Raw genomic sequence first — 17,695 nt, 5'->3', positions numbered from 1 at the left:
TTTGGTCATTCATTCATATTCATTCATTTGTTCATATTAATATTCATTCATTTCTATTCATTCATTCATTCATGATAATTTTAATTCATTCATATTAATTCATATTTATTGATTTGTTTAAATTAATTTGATCTTCATATTCATTCATACGTTCATATTAATAATAATTCATTTATATTGAATCATGTATGTTTATATTCATTAATTCATGTTCATTTTTATTCATTCGTATTCATATTTATATTAATTTGGTCATTCATTCATATTAATATTAATTAATTCATTGGTGTATATTTATTTATATTCATCCATTTATTCACATTAATTTAAATTAATTTATATTCATATTTATATTAATTAGGTAATTCATTCATTTATATTCATTCATATATATTTTTTTATATAAATTTTGGCATTCATTCATTCATTCTTGTTTTTTATATTTATTTATCTTAATTCATATTCATTCATTTATATTATTTTATTTTGTATAACTTTTATTATATTTTGTATCAAATAAATACAGCCTTATTGAACATAAGAGTTTTTTATTCAAACATAAAATCTTGCAGACCCCAAACCTTTAAACAGTTGTTGAATGGCATGACTCTGAAATGTTTATGATTGATTGCTGTTAATTGATGACATAAATTAATCTTAAATCTACCTTTAAAGATATTTTTAAAATGTGATTTGCTAATAAGGTTAAAATATGGTAAGTATCCTTGGTTGCATGAATTAATTTCAGTGGCCTGCAAAACATAATGCATTTTTCCCTTCAGGCAATAAATCTCAGGATTGTGATTATGAATATCAACTTTTCACCTAGTCATAATTATTCTGCTGATTAATTCAAATGTTCTTTCTTTCTTTTTCCCCACTGTTTCCACTACTCTTTCTTTCCTCTCTCTCTCTCTTTCTCATGGTTTGTTTCGGCCAGTGTGGGGTTATGGTTTGCTGTGTGTGACAGTGATATCTCTGTGTTCACTGGTCGGGGCGAGTGTGGTTCCCTTCATGAGGAAAACCTTTTACAAGCGGTTGCTGCTGTACTTCATTGCCCTGGCCATTGGTACTCTGTACTCCAACGCCCTCTTTCAACTAATCCCAGAGGTAGAGTGCACACGTGGGGGAAACGGGGTCTGCAGACGTGTGCCACACAACCAGACTGAAGACACTTCTGCTTCAGCACTCTCTAGATCTTTCTAGAGCTAGAGAAGTTCTGGTTGAGTTTACATGTGTAGAGTTTGACCTTTAAAGGAAGCTGAGCCAAAACGAAAATGCTAAAATTAGTCGCCTTCATGCTGTTCCAGACTTATTGCATAAAATACCTTCTAAAGAGTTGCACAGTCAAGAAAACTTATCAGAAATCAGGGTTGAAGATTAACAATTTTTTTTTTGATAAATATTAAAAAGTGCAACTAGAAGTGGAAATTTAGTAATTATAGAAATGTCTAAAGTGACATTTTTGAAAAAAGGTATTTTATCTACTAGCTAATAACCTTACCATCACATATAATATGAAACTTCTAAAAAAAATGATAGGAGCCCGGCTGAAAATGCTCATTCACATCTGAACTCTTCATATGATCGCAGTGAATTTAAATAGTTATTTTTTTAAGCTTGTACAAACATGCATCCCACTATAAACAGAGTAGCCAATCAGAGGCTTTAGATAGTCAGCACTGAAACAGTGTTGATTGTCCATTTTTGACCGTCTCAAGTGACCGTCTTGTTGTTATCTAGGTTTTACCTTCACATTTGTATGTGTTACCCCTTCTCCACATGGAAGGGGTTGCTCTGGTGACCCTGGCCTCTAGCGTCTGTCGTTCAACTTCAGAGATCAGAGGAGTAAGGTTTATCTGCACAGCACTTACTAGCTGGCCTCCGTTACATATGCAAATTATAAAATGACTCCAAATTATAATCCAACTCCGAATTTCTTTTATAATTTCATATTGAATTTTTAGTGAATAATGTTTTATAAATTTAGTAAATCATAGTAGAAATTTTAGTGTGTGCGTGCGTGCAGTATCCCCAAATTTTGAATAAATGTTCACATACTTTCTCAAAAAGAGAGAAAACAGGGCTGTAGGTAGCCTAGTAAAAGGTGTTCCTTTTTCTTCTCAAAAAGTTGACCTTATGCAGTTATTATATTTTTAGCTGAATTAACTAGTTGGATGATCAACATAACCACACTTTTTAATGTACCAAAAATATTTCATAAAATATTTATAATAAATATGAAATATTACTTATTTTTAAAACAAATATCACATCATACATCATTAGAAAAATATTGGATTCTGTGAAAGTTTTAAATTATAAACTACAGTCTGTTGTCTATTTATTTGACAAATAACAAACTGCCCAGCATTTTCCTTGGCCATCACAAGCTTCACAATAAGCTTCACAATTTTTCTAGCCTCTCTTGTAAAAAAAAAAAAAGTACTATTAAAAATTCATGCATAACAACAATAGCCAAAGTATTCAAATTCATTTTAATATGGTTCGCCTTTGGTGCTTCACACACTCTCAGAAATAAAAGTACAAAATCAGTCACTAAGGCGGTACCTTTTAAAAGTATTTTTTTCTAACAGTTCCTTAAAAGTACATTTTAATACCCCCAAAGTACAAATGTGTACTTCATAGTAACTTAAAAGTACAAAAGTGAACCTTAAAAATACTAACGTGTTCCCTAAACATACTATTGTCCACCTCTCTGGTATAAAAGTGTACCTTTTTTTTTTTGAGTGTGCACTTTTTTTAATTGCTCTTTTTTTTTTTTTTTTTTTTTTTTTTTTTGAGATTAAGCTCCACGATTTAGAATAAAAGTTACCTGTAACTTTTACCTGTACTTTAACAGTAGTGAAAGAGGACCTCTCTTACATTAGATTGTAAAATGAAAATATTTGTTGGCATTGGTCAAAACTGATTAGCTGAAGTGACACCAAAGTGACAGTTTATTCTGCTTGGTGCCTTTGTCTGTTTTTTTTCACTATTCATAATGGCATAGCAGTCACAATAGGACAAATGAGCTCATGTATGGGACAAATTCTGGACCTTTGTCAGCAAGGAGTGGGTCTTCGAACCACCTAAACCCCCCTGGCTACAGGCCTGAAAAGTATTCTAATATGTTTATTTACATATTTACATTATACATAATTTTTTTTTTTAGAATTTTCTCAAACTGTTTGAAAGGTGCTGACAGATTCAATTCATATACATAAACTGTTCAACATAAATCTGTTCATGTTGTCCACATAAAAAAAAAAAAATGTTTTGGAGCAGCATGAGGGTGATTGACTAATTGCAGAATTTTCATTTTCAGGTAAATGTTTCCTTTAGGCGCAAACATAAGTCTTCTTGGCCTCAGTGGTTCTCCCCTGCTGGAGGGCTAGAAAGTAGAGTAAAAGAAGTCAATGGAGAACTTCATATTGATCCATTCTTTTTGTAGTTGAGTTTTTAGGGAAATCACTGTAATGTCCATTACACTAATACAGTGTTTGAGGCAAGGTGTCAAAAATTAGAGCATTTCTGTTTGTGAACTATTTATATCAATACCTATAAATCATGGCCAATCCTTCTAATTTGTGGAAAATTGTGAAAGGACAGAAGCGAGAAGCCAGGCAAAAAGGGGGAAGCCCTGAGGCATCACACAAAACCAAAACAGCCTAAAATAAATGCCATGCTCACTCCTTTAGATGTTGTTTAAACAAGTGTGAAAATAATTATAATCTAAATACAGTTGCAAAAGCCTTCTCAATTGGTAAATCAATAATATGTTTAACAGTACCACTTTTGCATATAAAAAAAAAACATTTATTTTCTGGTTTCTAGAAGAGTGATTAGAGGCTTCTGTTTTGATTAATATATTTTTTTCAAATTTTTTTTTTTAACCCATTATATGTACACTTTTATAAATGTTATATATGCACTACTGTTCTAAGAGTTTAGATAATTTCTGTTTTTATTGATTTAAGTAGAAGGAACAAAGCCTGTTATTTTGTCTAAGGCTTTATTTGATCAAAATTAAGTTAAATGTGAAATATTATTGCAGTTTAAATCAACAGATTTTTATTTATATTTTAATTTAATTATATTCAGATTTTTTTTTTTAATTTAATAAAAAAAGCCTGTTTTTTTTCCAAGGCTTTATTTATTTGAACAAAATGCAGTAAATTGTTTTAAACATTACTAAAATTAAATTAACTGATTTTCATTTATATTTTAATTTATATAAAAGTTTTTATTGATTTAATTAGAAAAAAGCCTGTTGTTTTTTTCCAAGGCTTCATTTATTTGATCAAAATCCAGTAAAAAAATGTGAAATATTACTAAAATTTAAATCAACGGATTTTTATTTTATTTATAGTTAAATGTGTTTTTTTTTTTCATTTGTTTATATATATGTATGTATATATGTATGTATATATATATATATATATATATATATATATATATATATATATATATATATATATATATATATATATATATATTTTTTTTTTTACCAAATCAACTGATTTTTGTTTTATTTATATTTAAATATATTTAAATTTATTTATATTTACATTTTTATTGATTTAATTGGGAAAAAAAGCCTGTTGTTTTGCAGTAAAAATGTAAAATATCATTACAATATGAATCAACTAATTTTTATTTTATTTATATTTTAAAATGCAATTTACTTCATCTGATTCAAAGTTGAATTATTCTTTTTGCATTATTACTCGTCTTTAATGTCACATGATCCTGCTGATCAAGGGACATTTCATTCAATCACTCAAAGTAATATTGCAGTCGAAAATTGTAACAATGCAATTTATAAAGGGATAAATAAAGGGATAGTTCACCCAAAATGGAAAATTCTGTTATTTTATCATATTTTAATTTCGTCTGCTGAACACAAAAGAAGATTTAAAAAAGGCTGAAAACCTGTAACCGTTGACCTCCATAGTTTTTGTTTTTCCTACTATGAAAGTCAATAGTTACAGGTTTTCCAACATTTAAAAAATAAAAATGTGTGTGTGTGTGTGTATATACATATACATATACATATACATACACACACACACACACACACACACACACACACACACACACACACACACACACACACACATATAATGCTCATAATGGTTTGGGACCACTTGAAGGAGAGTAAAAGGGGGGAAAAAATCTTTTTTGGGTGAACTAACTTTTGTGTGCTAAATAAAAGTACTAATTTCTTCAAACAAAACCCCAAACATCTGAACGGTAATGTAATTCACTATTTATGTTAAATGTTGTAATATATTTCATAATAATAAAAACATTATTTCTTAATTTGACCTTAATTACAATGCTATATTATTTTTTCTTTAAAATTGAAAGCTTTATTTGAAATCACAAATTTTTTTTTCCCTGTATGTAGGCCTTCGGGTTTGACCCCATGGAGGATTATTATGTGCCCAAGTCCGCAGTCGTGTTTGGAGGATTCTACCTGTTCTTCTTTACAGAGAAAATCCTGAAGATGATCTTGAAGCCAAAAGACACGGTGAGGTTTGAACTGATGGTCTGTTCCGGTAAACTACTATGGTTGTTATAGCAAATACCTTTATCTGACATTGTCATTGTGACACGGGTTCCCAGTGACATCTAAACAGGCCTCAGCTGACAGCACACACAAAAGGAGGTCATTTTTTATGTTTCGTGCTGGAATGTGTGAACAGTATGTGCTATTTGTCTTTTATTTCCTTGGGGCAGCTGCACTATTCATTTGTAATATGCTTTAAAAATAGGTGAACTTTCAGTAGGACGTGGAAAAAGTAAGTGTGGGTTAAGGTGTAGGATGTAATTAAAGTTGCAATTACAGAAATTAATCGCACATTAATTTACATTTTAAATTTTTTAATCAATCATAATTACAATGTAAAACAGGTATTTACACAAGTTTAAAGATGCAGTATGTAAATTTGACACCCAGTGGTTGAACTAGGTCTTGCACCCATGGTTCAAAATACACACAAGTGCAGGTTGCCAGATTGACGACTATTCACTGACTATTGAGCCTAAAGGCTTTTCTAAGTCATGTTCTAAATAAAAGCACGTAATAGAATGAATATTTTCTATATTAAAAAAAGTTTTTGTCCTAACCAACACCTGAAATTTATATTTTAGAAACAGTTTCTATTTCTTGTAGATGAACAACAAAAGGAAAAGGGAAGAGATGGTACCATTAAAGAAGAGTGCCTTTCGTTATTGAGAAGAAAGCTCTAGATGGCCCAGTAGATAAATATATATATATATATATATATATATATATATATATATATATATATATATATATATATATATATATATATATATATATATATATATATATATAAATAATTAAGATTTTTTTTTATTGTTTTTTTATTTTTTATTTTAATTTATTGCTACATCTTTTGTAGTTACCATTTACAGCAAAGCCCAAAACACTCTTCCTTACCTCATCAGCAAAGACAGAATAAGTACAGAAGGAAATGGTTGACATGTTGTGAACAGTAACACTCTTTACATAGTTCCACTTGTCTTGCATTAACCAAACCCTCAGCAAATGATAGTTCATTTATCCAAGGATGGCCTGTGTGGGTGTGGGATTTCCCAGCCTCAAATTGTGTCTCAGTCTGCCCCAGATTTTGATGTTTGAGCTTGTATCAATAATCTCTAGCTCTATACATTAGGATTCTATTCACCTGTTTTTATAATTCTCTAATTGAAATGCCAAGATGCGCATAAATTGTGAAAATGTGCATACATTTAAAAAATATGTATGTAAACTAGAGCAAATAAAGAAATAGAGTACTGTGACTAGAACGCAAAAGTCTCAACAGAAGGTAATAGACTAAATAAGATCTAAACAATGCTTTTATTATTATTATTATTATTATTCATACTACAAATTATGACTTTATACAAGAAGAAGATTGTTTATATTCTGTTTTTTTTAATTCCTCACATGTGAATGATCAAATGATAAAACCCTTTTAATTACTGGGCTCTTTTAAGATTGAAATACGCATGCAGTGCCCTCTAGTGGAGGATATTCTCTGTAAGCGTATCCACTGTTTTGTTATGTGTGTTTTTTTTCTTTCTTGTCTGGTTGATTATCTGGTTTTCTGTTTTGTCAGGGAGGGCATGGCCATGGGCACAGTCACTTTCCTGCTGAACGCTATGCCAACTCTAATGGTGATTTGGAGGATGGTGTGATGGAGAAACTGCAGAACGGAGAGGCTGGAGGAGCAGCTTTACCCAGAGCAGAAGCAGACGGCAGAGGGGTTGGAGAAGACGACAAGATGCTGAGCACTGGACAAACTGTACAGGTGACAAAAAACAACAACACTTTCCTTAAGGCAAGACTCTGCAGTTAAATAACTTAAAACTAAATAATGGCCGTCACCATACTTATCACAGTTCATTTATTAATTGAAAGCATGTTTTGTATTACTAGTTTTCTGATCTTTTATTATGCAAATGACATGTGTCAATAAAGGTGTGCTCATTTGCAAACATTTTAGCACAAACATAAAAACATTGATTGAATGTCAGACTACAAATTTGGATTTATTTTCATTTTTGAGAATTTCTTTTACCACTCACATATTCCTTTGTAAAGACATTCAGAATCTAGATGATAGTAAAAATGAAGTCGGTGTATGACAACAGTCTTGTCGTCAACCCCAGTTGTGAGGGCAACAAATAATAACTTCTTGTTGATCATTTTAGAAAAGTGGCAGATGGTAGATTTTTCAGATCGTCTGTTAAACTGCATCCCAATCATCACACATACTGCAGAAGACCTTTTGGAACCCACATGGACCCAAAAGTCTCACAGATTCAGGCAAGTTTGGTGAAGGAAAAATCATGGTTTGGGGTTACTTTCGGTATGTCGCTGCGACAGATCTGCAGAGTGGATGGCAACATCAACAGCCTGAGGTATCAAGACATTTGTGCTCCCCATTACATTACAAACCACAGGACAGGGCAAATTCTTCAGTGGATAGTGCTCATACTTCAGCCTTCACATCAGTACGGTACGGTTCGGGTCGGTACGGGTTTAAGCCTTTATCAGGCTTGCGTTTCCACTACCAAGGGTACCCTTTTGGTGGGCGTGGTGTATAGCAGAGTTTCAGTCGACATCATTTTCGCTAGAGAAAATGTCTCCAATAAAGCTGCACAGGTCGTACACATATCATATGTAAAGCACTTCTCACAAAACAGATGCTTTACACACATAACTTTTCTATAAACAGGAGTTGATTATAACTGCAGATCAATGACGGTGCGAAATAGCTTACTGTAACGTCTATAATTATATTAAATAAATAAATAAATGAACATATATGAACACATACAGACCCTTACAGTCTCCGATATGTTACCAACTACAGAAGAACTACACAGAGCAGACATTTAGTCGTTAATTAGGTTCAAAACAACACAAAGTATAGCCTACAGTCAGTGAAAACCTCTCATCTGTGTCTGTAATCTTCAGCAGCACATGAAGCCTCTGTTAGAGAGTCATTCCATCATTCCAGTTCATATAAGTTCAAAAGGTGATAATAAAGATTAAAACAAGGTAGTTTGTTCACGTTTGCTGAAGAAATAACGTGCTGAACGCTGAAAGTGTCACTCTCGCGTTTGTCAGCTTCTCACAGGATCGGGTTTCCAAAGTTTGTCAATAATCAAGTGCATGTTACTATTATCCGATCAAGAAGTTTGTTATTTCAGATAGAGACGCGCGGCGAACACAAGGAAGAAAGCGAAACCACTCGGGCTTCAGATTGGCTCGTAAAAACTACACGGCACAGGGTAAATCTGCTCTTCTCCATGGCTTTGTGGCTCTTTATCAAGATGACGAAAGGGTTTGTTTGAGCCCGGATTGACCATGGCTGCATATGTATTTATAATTCTGCTGTAATCTCTCGCTGTGTATTTCAAACGTGGCGGGTCCTTTGTTTACATTCTGGCTTGTTGAGTCTACGAATGACGTATCTCTGTAAACCAATAGCGTTCAGCTGAGCATGTAGCTCCACCTTTTGGGACCCTTTCGAAAGGGTCCCGAAAAAGTGGTACGGTACGGTTCGGTACGCCTTTTGACAGTGTAAACGGCCATAAAAGCGTACCAAACCGTACCGTACCGTACCACTCAGTGGAAACGGGGCAAAAGTTCCTGAAAGCAAAGATGGTCAAGGAGCTCCAGGATTGGCCAGCCCAGTCACCAGAGCTGAACATTATTGAGCATGTTTGTGGTAAGTTGAAGTTGAAGGAGGAGGCATTGAAGATGAATCCAAAGAATCTTAATGAACCCTGGGAGTCCTGCAAGAAGAGTCATTTGAGTCATTGCACAGATGTATGGATGCAGTCCTCCAAGCTCATGAGAGTCATACACAATATTAATTATTTTTCCACTGCACCATGACTTTATATTCTATACTCTACATTATTTCTGTTAAGTGACAAGACTTTTGTCTAAGCAAAGTCAGGTTTTGTCGTCCTATTTAAATGTATAAAAATCAATACATGGTCATATTTTGTTTTGGTAAATTAAGCATAATCTAGAGTCCTTTGCCTTTCATATAAGCCACTTCTGATACCAAATGATCAACTAGAAGTCAAGTTGTTATTTGTTGCTCCTAAAACTAATAGGCGACAAGAATTTGTCAGGTTGTGTATTTATATCCCAGTTCAGGAGAAAAAAAACTCCTTTAAATGTATACTTTGTAACTAATTGAAGTGCAATAAAAGCACTTTTTACAGCACTTTTTCCATTAAACTGAAAAAATACTCCAGTGAAAAAAAAAAAATAAAAAATTTGTCTCTCCTTAACCCTTTTGGATCACTGTACGTCATCATGAAATCAAAATTGATCATTTAAAATTTTTAAATGTACTTTTGTTAGTTTTAAATGCAATTAAATAATAAATGTTGTGCATTTCAGAGCGTATCAGACTGAATGAATATAGTGATTTAGTTGTCACCAATTACAAAGCCAGTCATGTTTTGAGCGTTGCCATAGAAACCTTTTTTTCCTGAGTTTGAGGACGCGAGCAGCATCTCAGAGTTGTCATCTTGTAATTGCCATAATTTCAGCACAGCATGAATGAGGCATAATTAATCAGCACAATTCATCAGTGCATGTTTTAAGGGGGAAAAAAATTGTGTTTTCATTAAAATGCAACATCACCTCTCTCTAAAACAAACCTTATGTGAGCTTTATTAAGCCTGTGGGAACTACAAAACACAAATTCTGATTTAATTCTGCATTATTTAACTCTTGTATTTAGTTGAAAGCAGTGTCATTACTCATTATAGCTTCAGAAAAGTTACGGAATCACTGTTTGGTGGGATAACCCTGCTTTTAATAACAACAAATTCAAACATTTGTCCTAAAAATGTCCAAAAAAAGGCTTTAAATAACAATATTTGTGTTTATTTTGGAAGAAATTTACGTGTAGGGTTCTATTTTAATGATCTAGGCACAAAGTCTAAAGCGCATGGTGCAAAAGTTTTAAGGGCTTATTCATATCCACTTTTGCTGAAAAGTACGCTCTGGCCCTGACGCATAATCTGACAGGGTTGTGCTTATTCTCTTAATGAATTATGGGTGTGTTTTGAACATAATGTGCATTAAATCAATTAGAGTCTCATCTCTCATTCCCTTTATGTGTCAGTTGCATTGCACCATGGCTCATTTGATAGGACTTTGTATATGAAAAACTGAACTCTTCACTAGTGAGAAAACGGTTAAACAGACCATCTGCAGCGCAAGGATGAAGAACGAGCCTCCTCCATTCTGCCTCTTTACCTTCTTTTTACTTTACTACTCTACTTTCGAGGATACAGAAATGATGGAAAGTCACTCCACTGAAGACATACATTAGCCTACATATTTAATTTAGTTTAAGCGCAAAGACTTGTTTTAAAACTTCTAAATTCAGATTTAATTTACCAGCAAACTAATAAATGAACAATAATAATGAAGTGTGGTCAAAATAACAAGTTATATTCAAACATGCGTCCTTTTCTTATGTCCTATATAGTGACTCATACGTCTCCAAAACCCAACAGGTGGACAAACCTAAACTTGTTTTTAATAAAACAAATATAAAATGCATATAAATAATAATATTAATAATAATAATAACATTATACAAAATCAAATTGTCAAGAATAAACTGAAAATAGTCACCAGTCTCCTAATAATAGCTGCGCACCAACAATGCACCTTAACCCACAACAATGACCAGCACACCCATGTCCACAAAGTGGTGCAAATGGATTTGCTATTTAAACACCGTGGAGCAAAACATGAAAATTCCAGTTGCGTTGGTCTTTAAAAAAAAAATAGCGACAAACATATTTTGCGCCTTTATTGCGCCGGGTGTGTGATGGGGCCCTTTCCATAGTTGTATATGAAATGATAAACTAAAAATTAATTAAATAAATGTAGTAAATAAGAATTACATTTATTTAATGACATTTTAAAATGCAACATTACATTTATTTTTTAAAAATCTGTATCATGTCAGCATTTGTTTATTAAATAAATGTATATTTAATTATACATTATATTATTACATTTTATCTTATTTTTTTATTATACCACCCAAATGCACAAAAAACACCCAAAATATTAGATTATTTTATTAATTCATTCATTCATTTTCTTTTCGGCTTGGTCCCTTTATTAACCTGAGGTTGCCACAGTGGAATGAACTACCAACTGATCCAGCATATGTTTTATGCAACGGATGCCCTTCCAGCTGCAACCCATCTCTGGGAAACATCCATACACACTCATTCACACTTATACATACAGACAATTTAGCCACCCAATTTACCCAAACCAGAACACCCGGAGGAAACCCATGTGAATGCAAGGAGAACATGCAAACTTCACACACAAACGCCAACTGATCCAGCTGACGCCCGAACCAGCGCGTTGCCTATTAATATCTTATTTAATTTATTTAAATTGAAATTAACCTAGTTACAGTAACTGTCATAATTTAACCATACAGCAAGCAACACCAGCAGGCACTGAACCACAATATAACTGGATCACATCGAAACACTGCGCCCTCTCAATAAACACTGCACTTATTGTTGTGTAGATTACACTACCTGTTAAAGTATGTTTCATTTTTGAAATGGGGTATAAATTCATCCTATTTGGCATTTTTAATTCTTTTGAACATAAGTAGGTGTTGCTTGTCAATCAGACCACGATTCCATCTTTGTTTTTGCTGTTAATTGCAGAACAAAATGATCGATAAAAGTGTCATGATAAACTACTGAGTTTAACTGCAGGCGTTGTGTGATGCGGGTACAAGCGAAGGGGAGACAGATTTGTCCAGGAGTCAGATTTTGATACAACTTTCTTTCACCTTTTGCGGGTTGGCGCCAGGGACTGGTCTGAATAGAGTAGGAGCACACAGTTATGTTTTGTTAAATAAGTTACATGTAAAATTTACGTTTTAAAATCATCTAAATTTTGTCAACCTGCCAATGCCATTTTTCACCCGCACAATAAAATGGTCTACATGTACAGCTGATGTTTTTCAGCCAATAATAAACTTCTGGTGAACTACAGTATGTGACTATTTTCAATTTCACAAGGTTTCTTTTACAGCATTAATGTTGTAATGTAACTCAATTATAATCAGTTAAATACACTTAAGCATCCATTTGGTGGTTAAAGCGAATAAAGAGATGGAAAAAAAGCAGGCTAACGCAAAAACTCCATTGAAAATACTGGGGTAAAATTAATTTCCATATTTTAAAGACATGCCGTATATTTATATTTATATATATATATATATATATATACATACATACATACATACACATATATACACATATATACATATATATATATATATATATATATATATATATATATATATATATATATATATATATATATATATACACATATATATATATATATATATATATATATACATATATATATATATATATACATATATATAGCATGTCAGTATTTTTATTAAATAAATTATATTTTTTTCATTTATTTATTTTGACTGACTTTAACCTTTTGAACAGAATTGTGCATTTATACTTTTGACTTGTTCCTGACGCAGGACACTCAAAGTTCAGGTGGTGGTGGAACGGGCGGCTGCTATTGGCTGAAGGGCAGGGCTTACTCTGACATCGGCACGCTGGCGTGGATGATCACTCTGAGCGATGGCCTTCATAATTTCATTGATGGTTTGGCCATTGGAGCCTCCTTCACTGCATCTGTATTTCAGGGCATCAGTACATCAGTGGCGATCCTCTGTGAAGAGTTTCCTCATGAGCTGGGTGAGCTTCACCGTCTCTTTTACACTTGTGTCTAGGCGTGAGCATTGGGTAATATAGTTTGTTATAATAGACCTGTAAAAATTCCTAATTATGGAACCTACAATCTGGAATCTGCCTCTACAAATTACAACTGCAACTTTGTTGTGACTAATAGACGTCTGACCAAGGTTATTGTAGTAAATGAAAACAAACTATAGATGAAAAAAAAAAATACATTTTTGTTTACTGACAAAAAATAAACAAATTCACAATAAATAAAAAAAAACATTTTTGTTTACTGACAAAAAATTAACAAATTCACAATAAATAAATAAAAAATTAAAACTAAATGAAGCTAAAATATAAATTAAACTGAAACTAAAAGCTAAAACTGCACTAAAAATTTAAATTGTATAATAGTAAAAAAAGATAAAATAATAATCATTTTGAGAATTCATAAACACTCATTCAGTGGTGGAAAATCTGGCTGCTGTTTAGAGAAGTACCTGTAGATGCCACTAATTTTTACATTTTACAGCTAAAAATATCAGTCAAATGCATGATATGCGATGCTAAGCGAAACTGCTGTTGTGTAAAGGCTGTGCTGCATCTGTGTGTGTGTGTAGGTGATTTTGTGATCCTGCTAAACGCTGGCATGAGCATCCAGCAGGCACTCTTCTTTAACTTCCTGTCAGCCTGCTGCTGTTATCTGGGCATGGGCTTTGGCATCCTGGCTGGAAACAACTTCTCTCCTAACTGGATCTTTGCTCTGGCCGGTGGCATGTTCCTCTACATTGCGCTGGCTGATATGGTAAGAGACGTCATGCTGATCATAAGCTGGCTTTCAGAAGACTTTGAGAATTGTGTTGATTTAGAGTTTTTTGTTGTTGTTTATTTTATGTTGGGTTTCTATGATCAGTTTTTTTTTAATTAAGAAAAGGAAAAAAAAATGGAAATCTCAAATTTTATTGTTTCAGAAAGTAAAATGATAAACACAATGAATAATCTCAGTCAGCCACACAGGTGTGAAATTGTTTGGACTGCAAGTTTGTTTGTTGCATGTTTGTTTGTATAGACATGCACCTGCAGATGGTAATATATTCTTAAGCCATGGTCACACTGCACTTTTTGCCCCATTGACTTTCATTCATTCGCATCTCTAAAACTCTTATAAAAAAACGTTTTATAAGTGTTGCATCATCTTGTCCTATGTCGCCCCTTTTCACAGCTCCTTCCAACAATTATAGATTATGGTTGTACCATTATAGTTTAAGGAATAATCACGGTTTCACAGTTATCACGATTATTAAGTATTCATTAATTTCACAACACTATTAGTTTAGTAAATCACATAAAAACCCCTATTCCTTAAACTCCTTATATTTTAAAGTGTTATTAATTGCTGCTCAGTAACCAAATAACACAGCACTAAATAATAATAAAAAACAAACAACAGTCCAACAAAAGTTTACACTGAAAATAAATGACAGAACAAAGTGGTCAAAGGCTGCTGAAGCTCTGTCTGAAAGGCACTTTTGAACAACTTTATTAAGAACTAATAAAGAGCTAGGCGAGGCAGTGGCGCTAGGTAGTGCTGTCGCCTCACAGCAAGAAGGTCGCTGGTTCGAACCTCGGCTCAGTTGGGGTTTCTGTGAGGAGTTTGCATGTTCTCTCTACCTTCGCGTGGGTATTCCTCTGGGTGTTTCGATTTCCCCCAAAAAGACATGTGATACAGGTGAATTGGGTAGGCTAAACTGTCCATAGTATATGAGTGTGTGTGTTGAATGTGTGTGTGGATGTTTCCCAGAGATGGGTTGCGACTGGAAGGGCATCCGCTGCGTAAAAACTCGCTGGATAAGTTGGCCATTCATTCCGCTGTGGTGACCCCGGATTAATAAAGGGACTAAGCCGACAAGAAAATGAATGAAGAATAAAGAACTAAGAATAATTTATTATTTCGTTTGGTATATAAATGTGTATATTACATACAAAGTACAAAGCTGAACGATCTGTTCTTGTTACGTGACTCCCTTGCACTCGAACAACGAACTTGTATGTAGAAAACACGGAATATGTGAACGGCCCTTAGATAATAGCCTCAGCCATAGTTAAAATCAGCCTTTAATCCAGTGTGCGTGCGTACTGTGTACAAGTTCAGAACTTTAAACTAGTGCACAGTTGGCATAACTTTGTTTAATTACAGCAGTTTAGTTCAGTGTAGAAACACTGTGTTGAGAAGCCTTTAAGATTAATTAACCGTGATGAATTAAAGCACAGTTAATAGTGAAATTAGTTATACATTGCATCCCTTCTTCCGACAGAATTTTGCATGCACAAACTCTATTGTGTCCGTAGTCTTTACCTAGTGGTTGAACGAAGTATTGCAGTCTAAATTCAAGATATTGAGGAGGGGTTGTTTTTCACCCTCACGTCAGCTTCAACGCTTCATATTAACTTTGGGTGATGTCAGGCGTTGCCGAACTGCATTATGGATCCATCGGCGCCGCTTTAGAGGCGTTGCCCGCTACAGAAGTTGGGACTTGCTCAACTTTTCTAGTGCCGATGGAAGCATCAGCCAATCAGATTGCTGTATGCAAATACACCAGCTCAGACAGTGGCCTATTGCTGACTAATTTCATTGGCTGACGCTGCTAAGATGATCGCGTCAGCCCCAACTTCAGGCACGCCCTCTGTCAAGCGTTGACTCTGAAGCACCGTGTGAATGGGGCATTATGCTCAGACTTAACACACAATCGCAGGTTGCCACATTGACAACACTATTACAACTGACGATTGAAGTATCGTAAGCTAATAGGCTCATTTATAGGCATGCATCATTTTGTATTGTTTGCACATTAATCCACACCTTGTGGATTTTTCTAACTCTGAATCCGTTTCATTTTAAAGGCTGATCTAGTCTTCCAAAAGCCGCATAAATTGTCTGTAACAGTGACTGACTTTAGCATTGTTTTTCATATATTTTTTCATTTATATGATAAATATATATATTAACTCAGCATGTTTCTTACGTATATGCAAACATATTGTTTAAAAAATGTTTTTTTTTAAAGTGTATTATGGAAAAATATAGGTTTAGCACATTAAATTATTCACAGTACAAAAATAAAAGCAATACCATTGCGGAGATTTCATGAGGATACATTACATTCGTGTGAAAAAAAACTATATTTGAAGAGTTCAGATGCAAAAACCTCGAAATGCCATCTGAAATGTTAAAAAATATGAAACATGAAATGAAAATTTTTCTCAGCCTCCTACGTTTGTTTAGTCATTACACTTTAAAGGCAATAAGTCTTATATAATAAAAATTTAAAAAATGCTAATTTTAGGAGACAATATCAAATGGCTTTTAGAGTTTTTTTCATCTAAACTCCTTATTTATAAATGTAAAAAATAGCTTTGTGTTCTGTTGAAGAAAATAATCTCTAACATTTATCTCTGACATCTCTTTAATTCAAATTAAAATGTCATTAACAACTTGGTTATTCTAAACGATGCTGTTGATTTTTCTTCTTCTTAAAATGCTTTTCTCTCCACATCGGTTTGTCCATATCTCTGCAGTTTCCAGAGATGAACGAGGTCAGTCGTGAGGAAGAGGAGGCTGGAGGAAGTGGCTTTCTGCTCACTTTCGCCCTCCAGAATGCAGGGCTGCTTACAGGCTTTGCCATAATGCTTGTACTCACCATCTACTCTGGACAGATACAGCTTGGATAGCAGAGAACTGAATTACAAACTCAGACCCTGGGGGACTAGCTCAGCACCTGGACTAAAAATCTGAGACCTTCTGGGACCTCTAGACTTAAATATGAGTCAGCTGTGCTGGCTTGTTTTTAAATTGTTCACCCAACTGGACTAGATCATGACATTCAAATGTTATGGCCAAAGTTTGGGCTCCAAATAAACCCTGGACTGTTTGATTGAAGCTAGAACTGATCAATCTGTGATCTTTGATTTGTAGATTCATCCAGAACCCTGGATCTGTGGATGGGTGCTTCACCATTCATCTAGTTTAGGCCCTCTCTCATTCTTTTGCCTCAAAAGCTTTAGGACACAGTGATGTCCCTGTACTGTGTGGATTCAACCTCCCAATACATACATCTGGGCATCGATTTCTTTTCTTCTCACAATTCAACTCTGAAAACTTTACAAATTGTCTTTTTCCTTCAGAGTTGAGGATTCTTATTCCTGACCTTGAAGATTTCAGTATTGTCCATTTACTGACATGTGATGGGATGAAACTTGACTTGTTTTACTGACATTAAGGCAACACTAGATTGTTTTCAATGCTTTAAACCAAATGATTAATCGGATCAATAGAGAAATAAAACCAACAGAACCAAGA

The 17,695-nt window shown here is 33.7% G+C and overlaps 1 protein-coding gene across 4 annotated transcripts in view; it reads left to right on the top strand.

Annotated features, from left to right (window-relative positions):
* The window catches only part of slc39a14 (solute carrier family 39 member 14), a 67,294-nt gene extending 49,599 nt beyond the window's left edge, over positions 1–17,695 (top strand). For 2 of the 4 annotated variants that reach the window (XM_073951140.1, XM_005171766.6), the window contains 5 exons: positions 5,414–5,536; positions 7,155–7,346; positions 13,134–13,353; positions 13,959–14,143; positions 16,915–17,693. In XM_073951140.1, the coding sequence (XP_073807241.1) occupies positions 5,432–5,536; positions 7,155–7,346; positions 13,134–13,353; positions 13,959–14,143; positions 16,915–17,067 (855 nt within the window). In that variant the 5' untranslated portion in view covers positions 5,414–5,431 and the 3' untranslated portion in view covers positions 17,068–17,693. 4 annotated transcript variants of the gene reach the window in all.

Source organism: Danio rerio, chromosome 5 (genome assembly GCF_049306965.1).
Source record: "Danio rerio strain Tuebingen ecotype United States chromosome 5, GRCz12tu, whole genome shotgun sequence".
NCBI classification, from domain to species: Eukaryota; Metazoa; Chordata; class Actinopteri; order Cypriniformes; family Danionidae; genus Danio; species Danio rerio.
The sequence above is the reverse complement of the archived record's forward strand: the minus strand, read 5'-3'. Positions and strand labels throughout refer to the sequence as shown.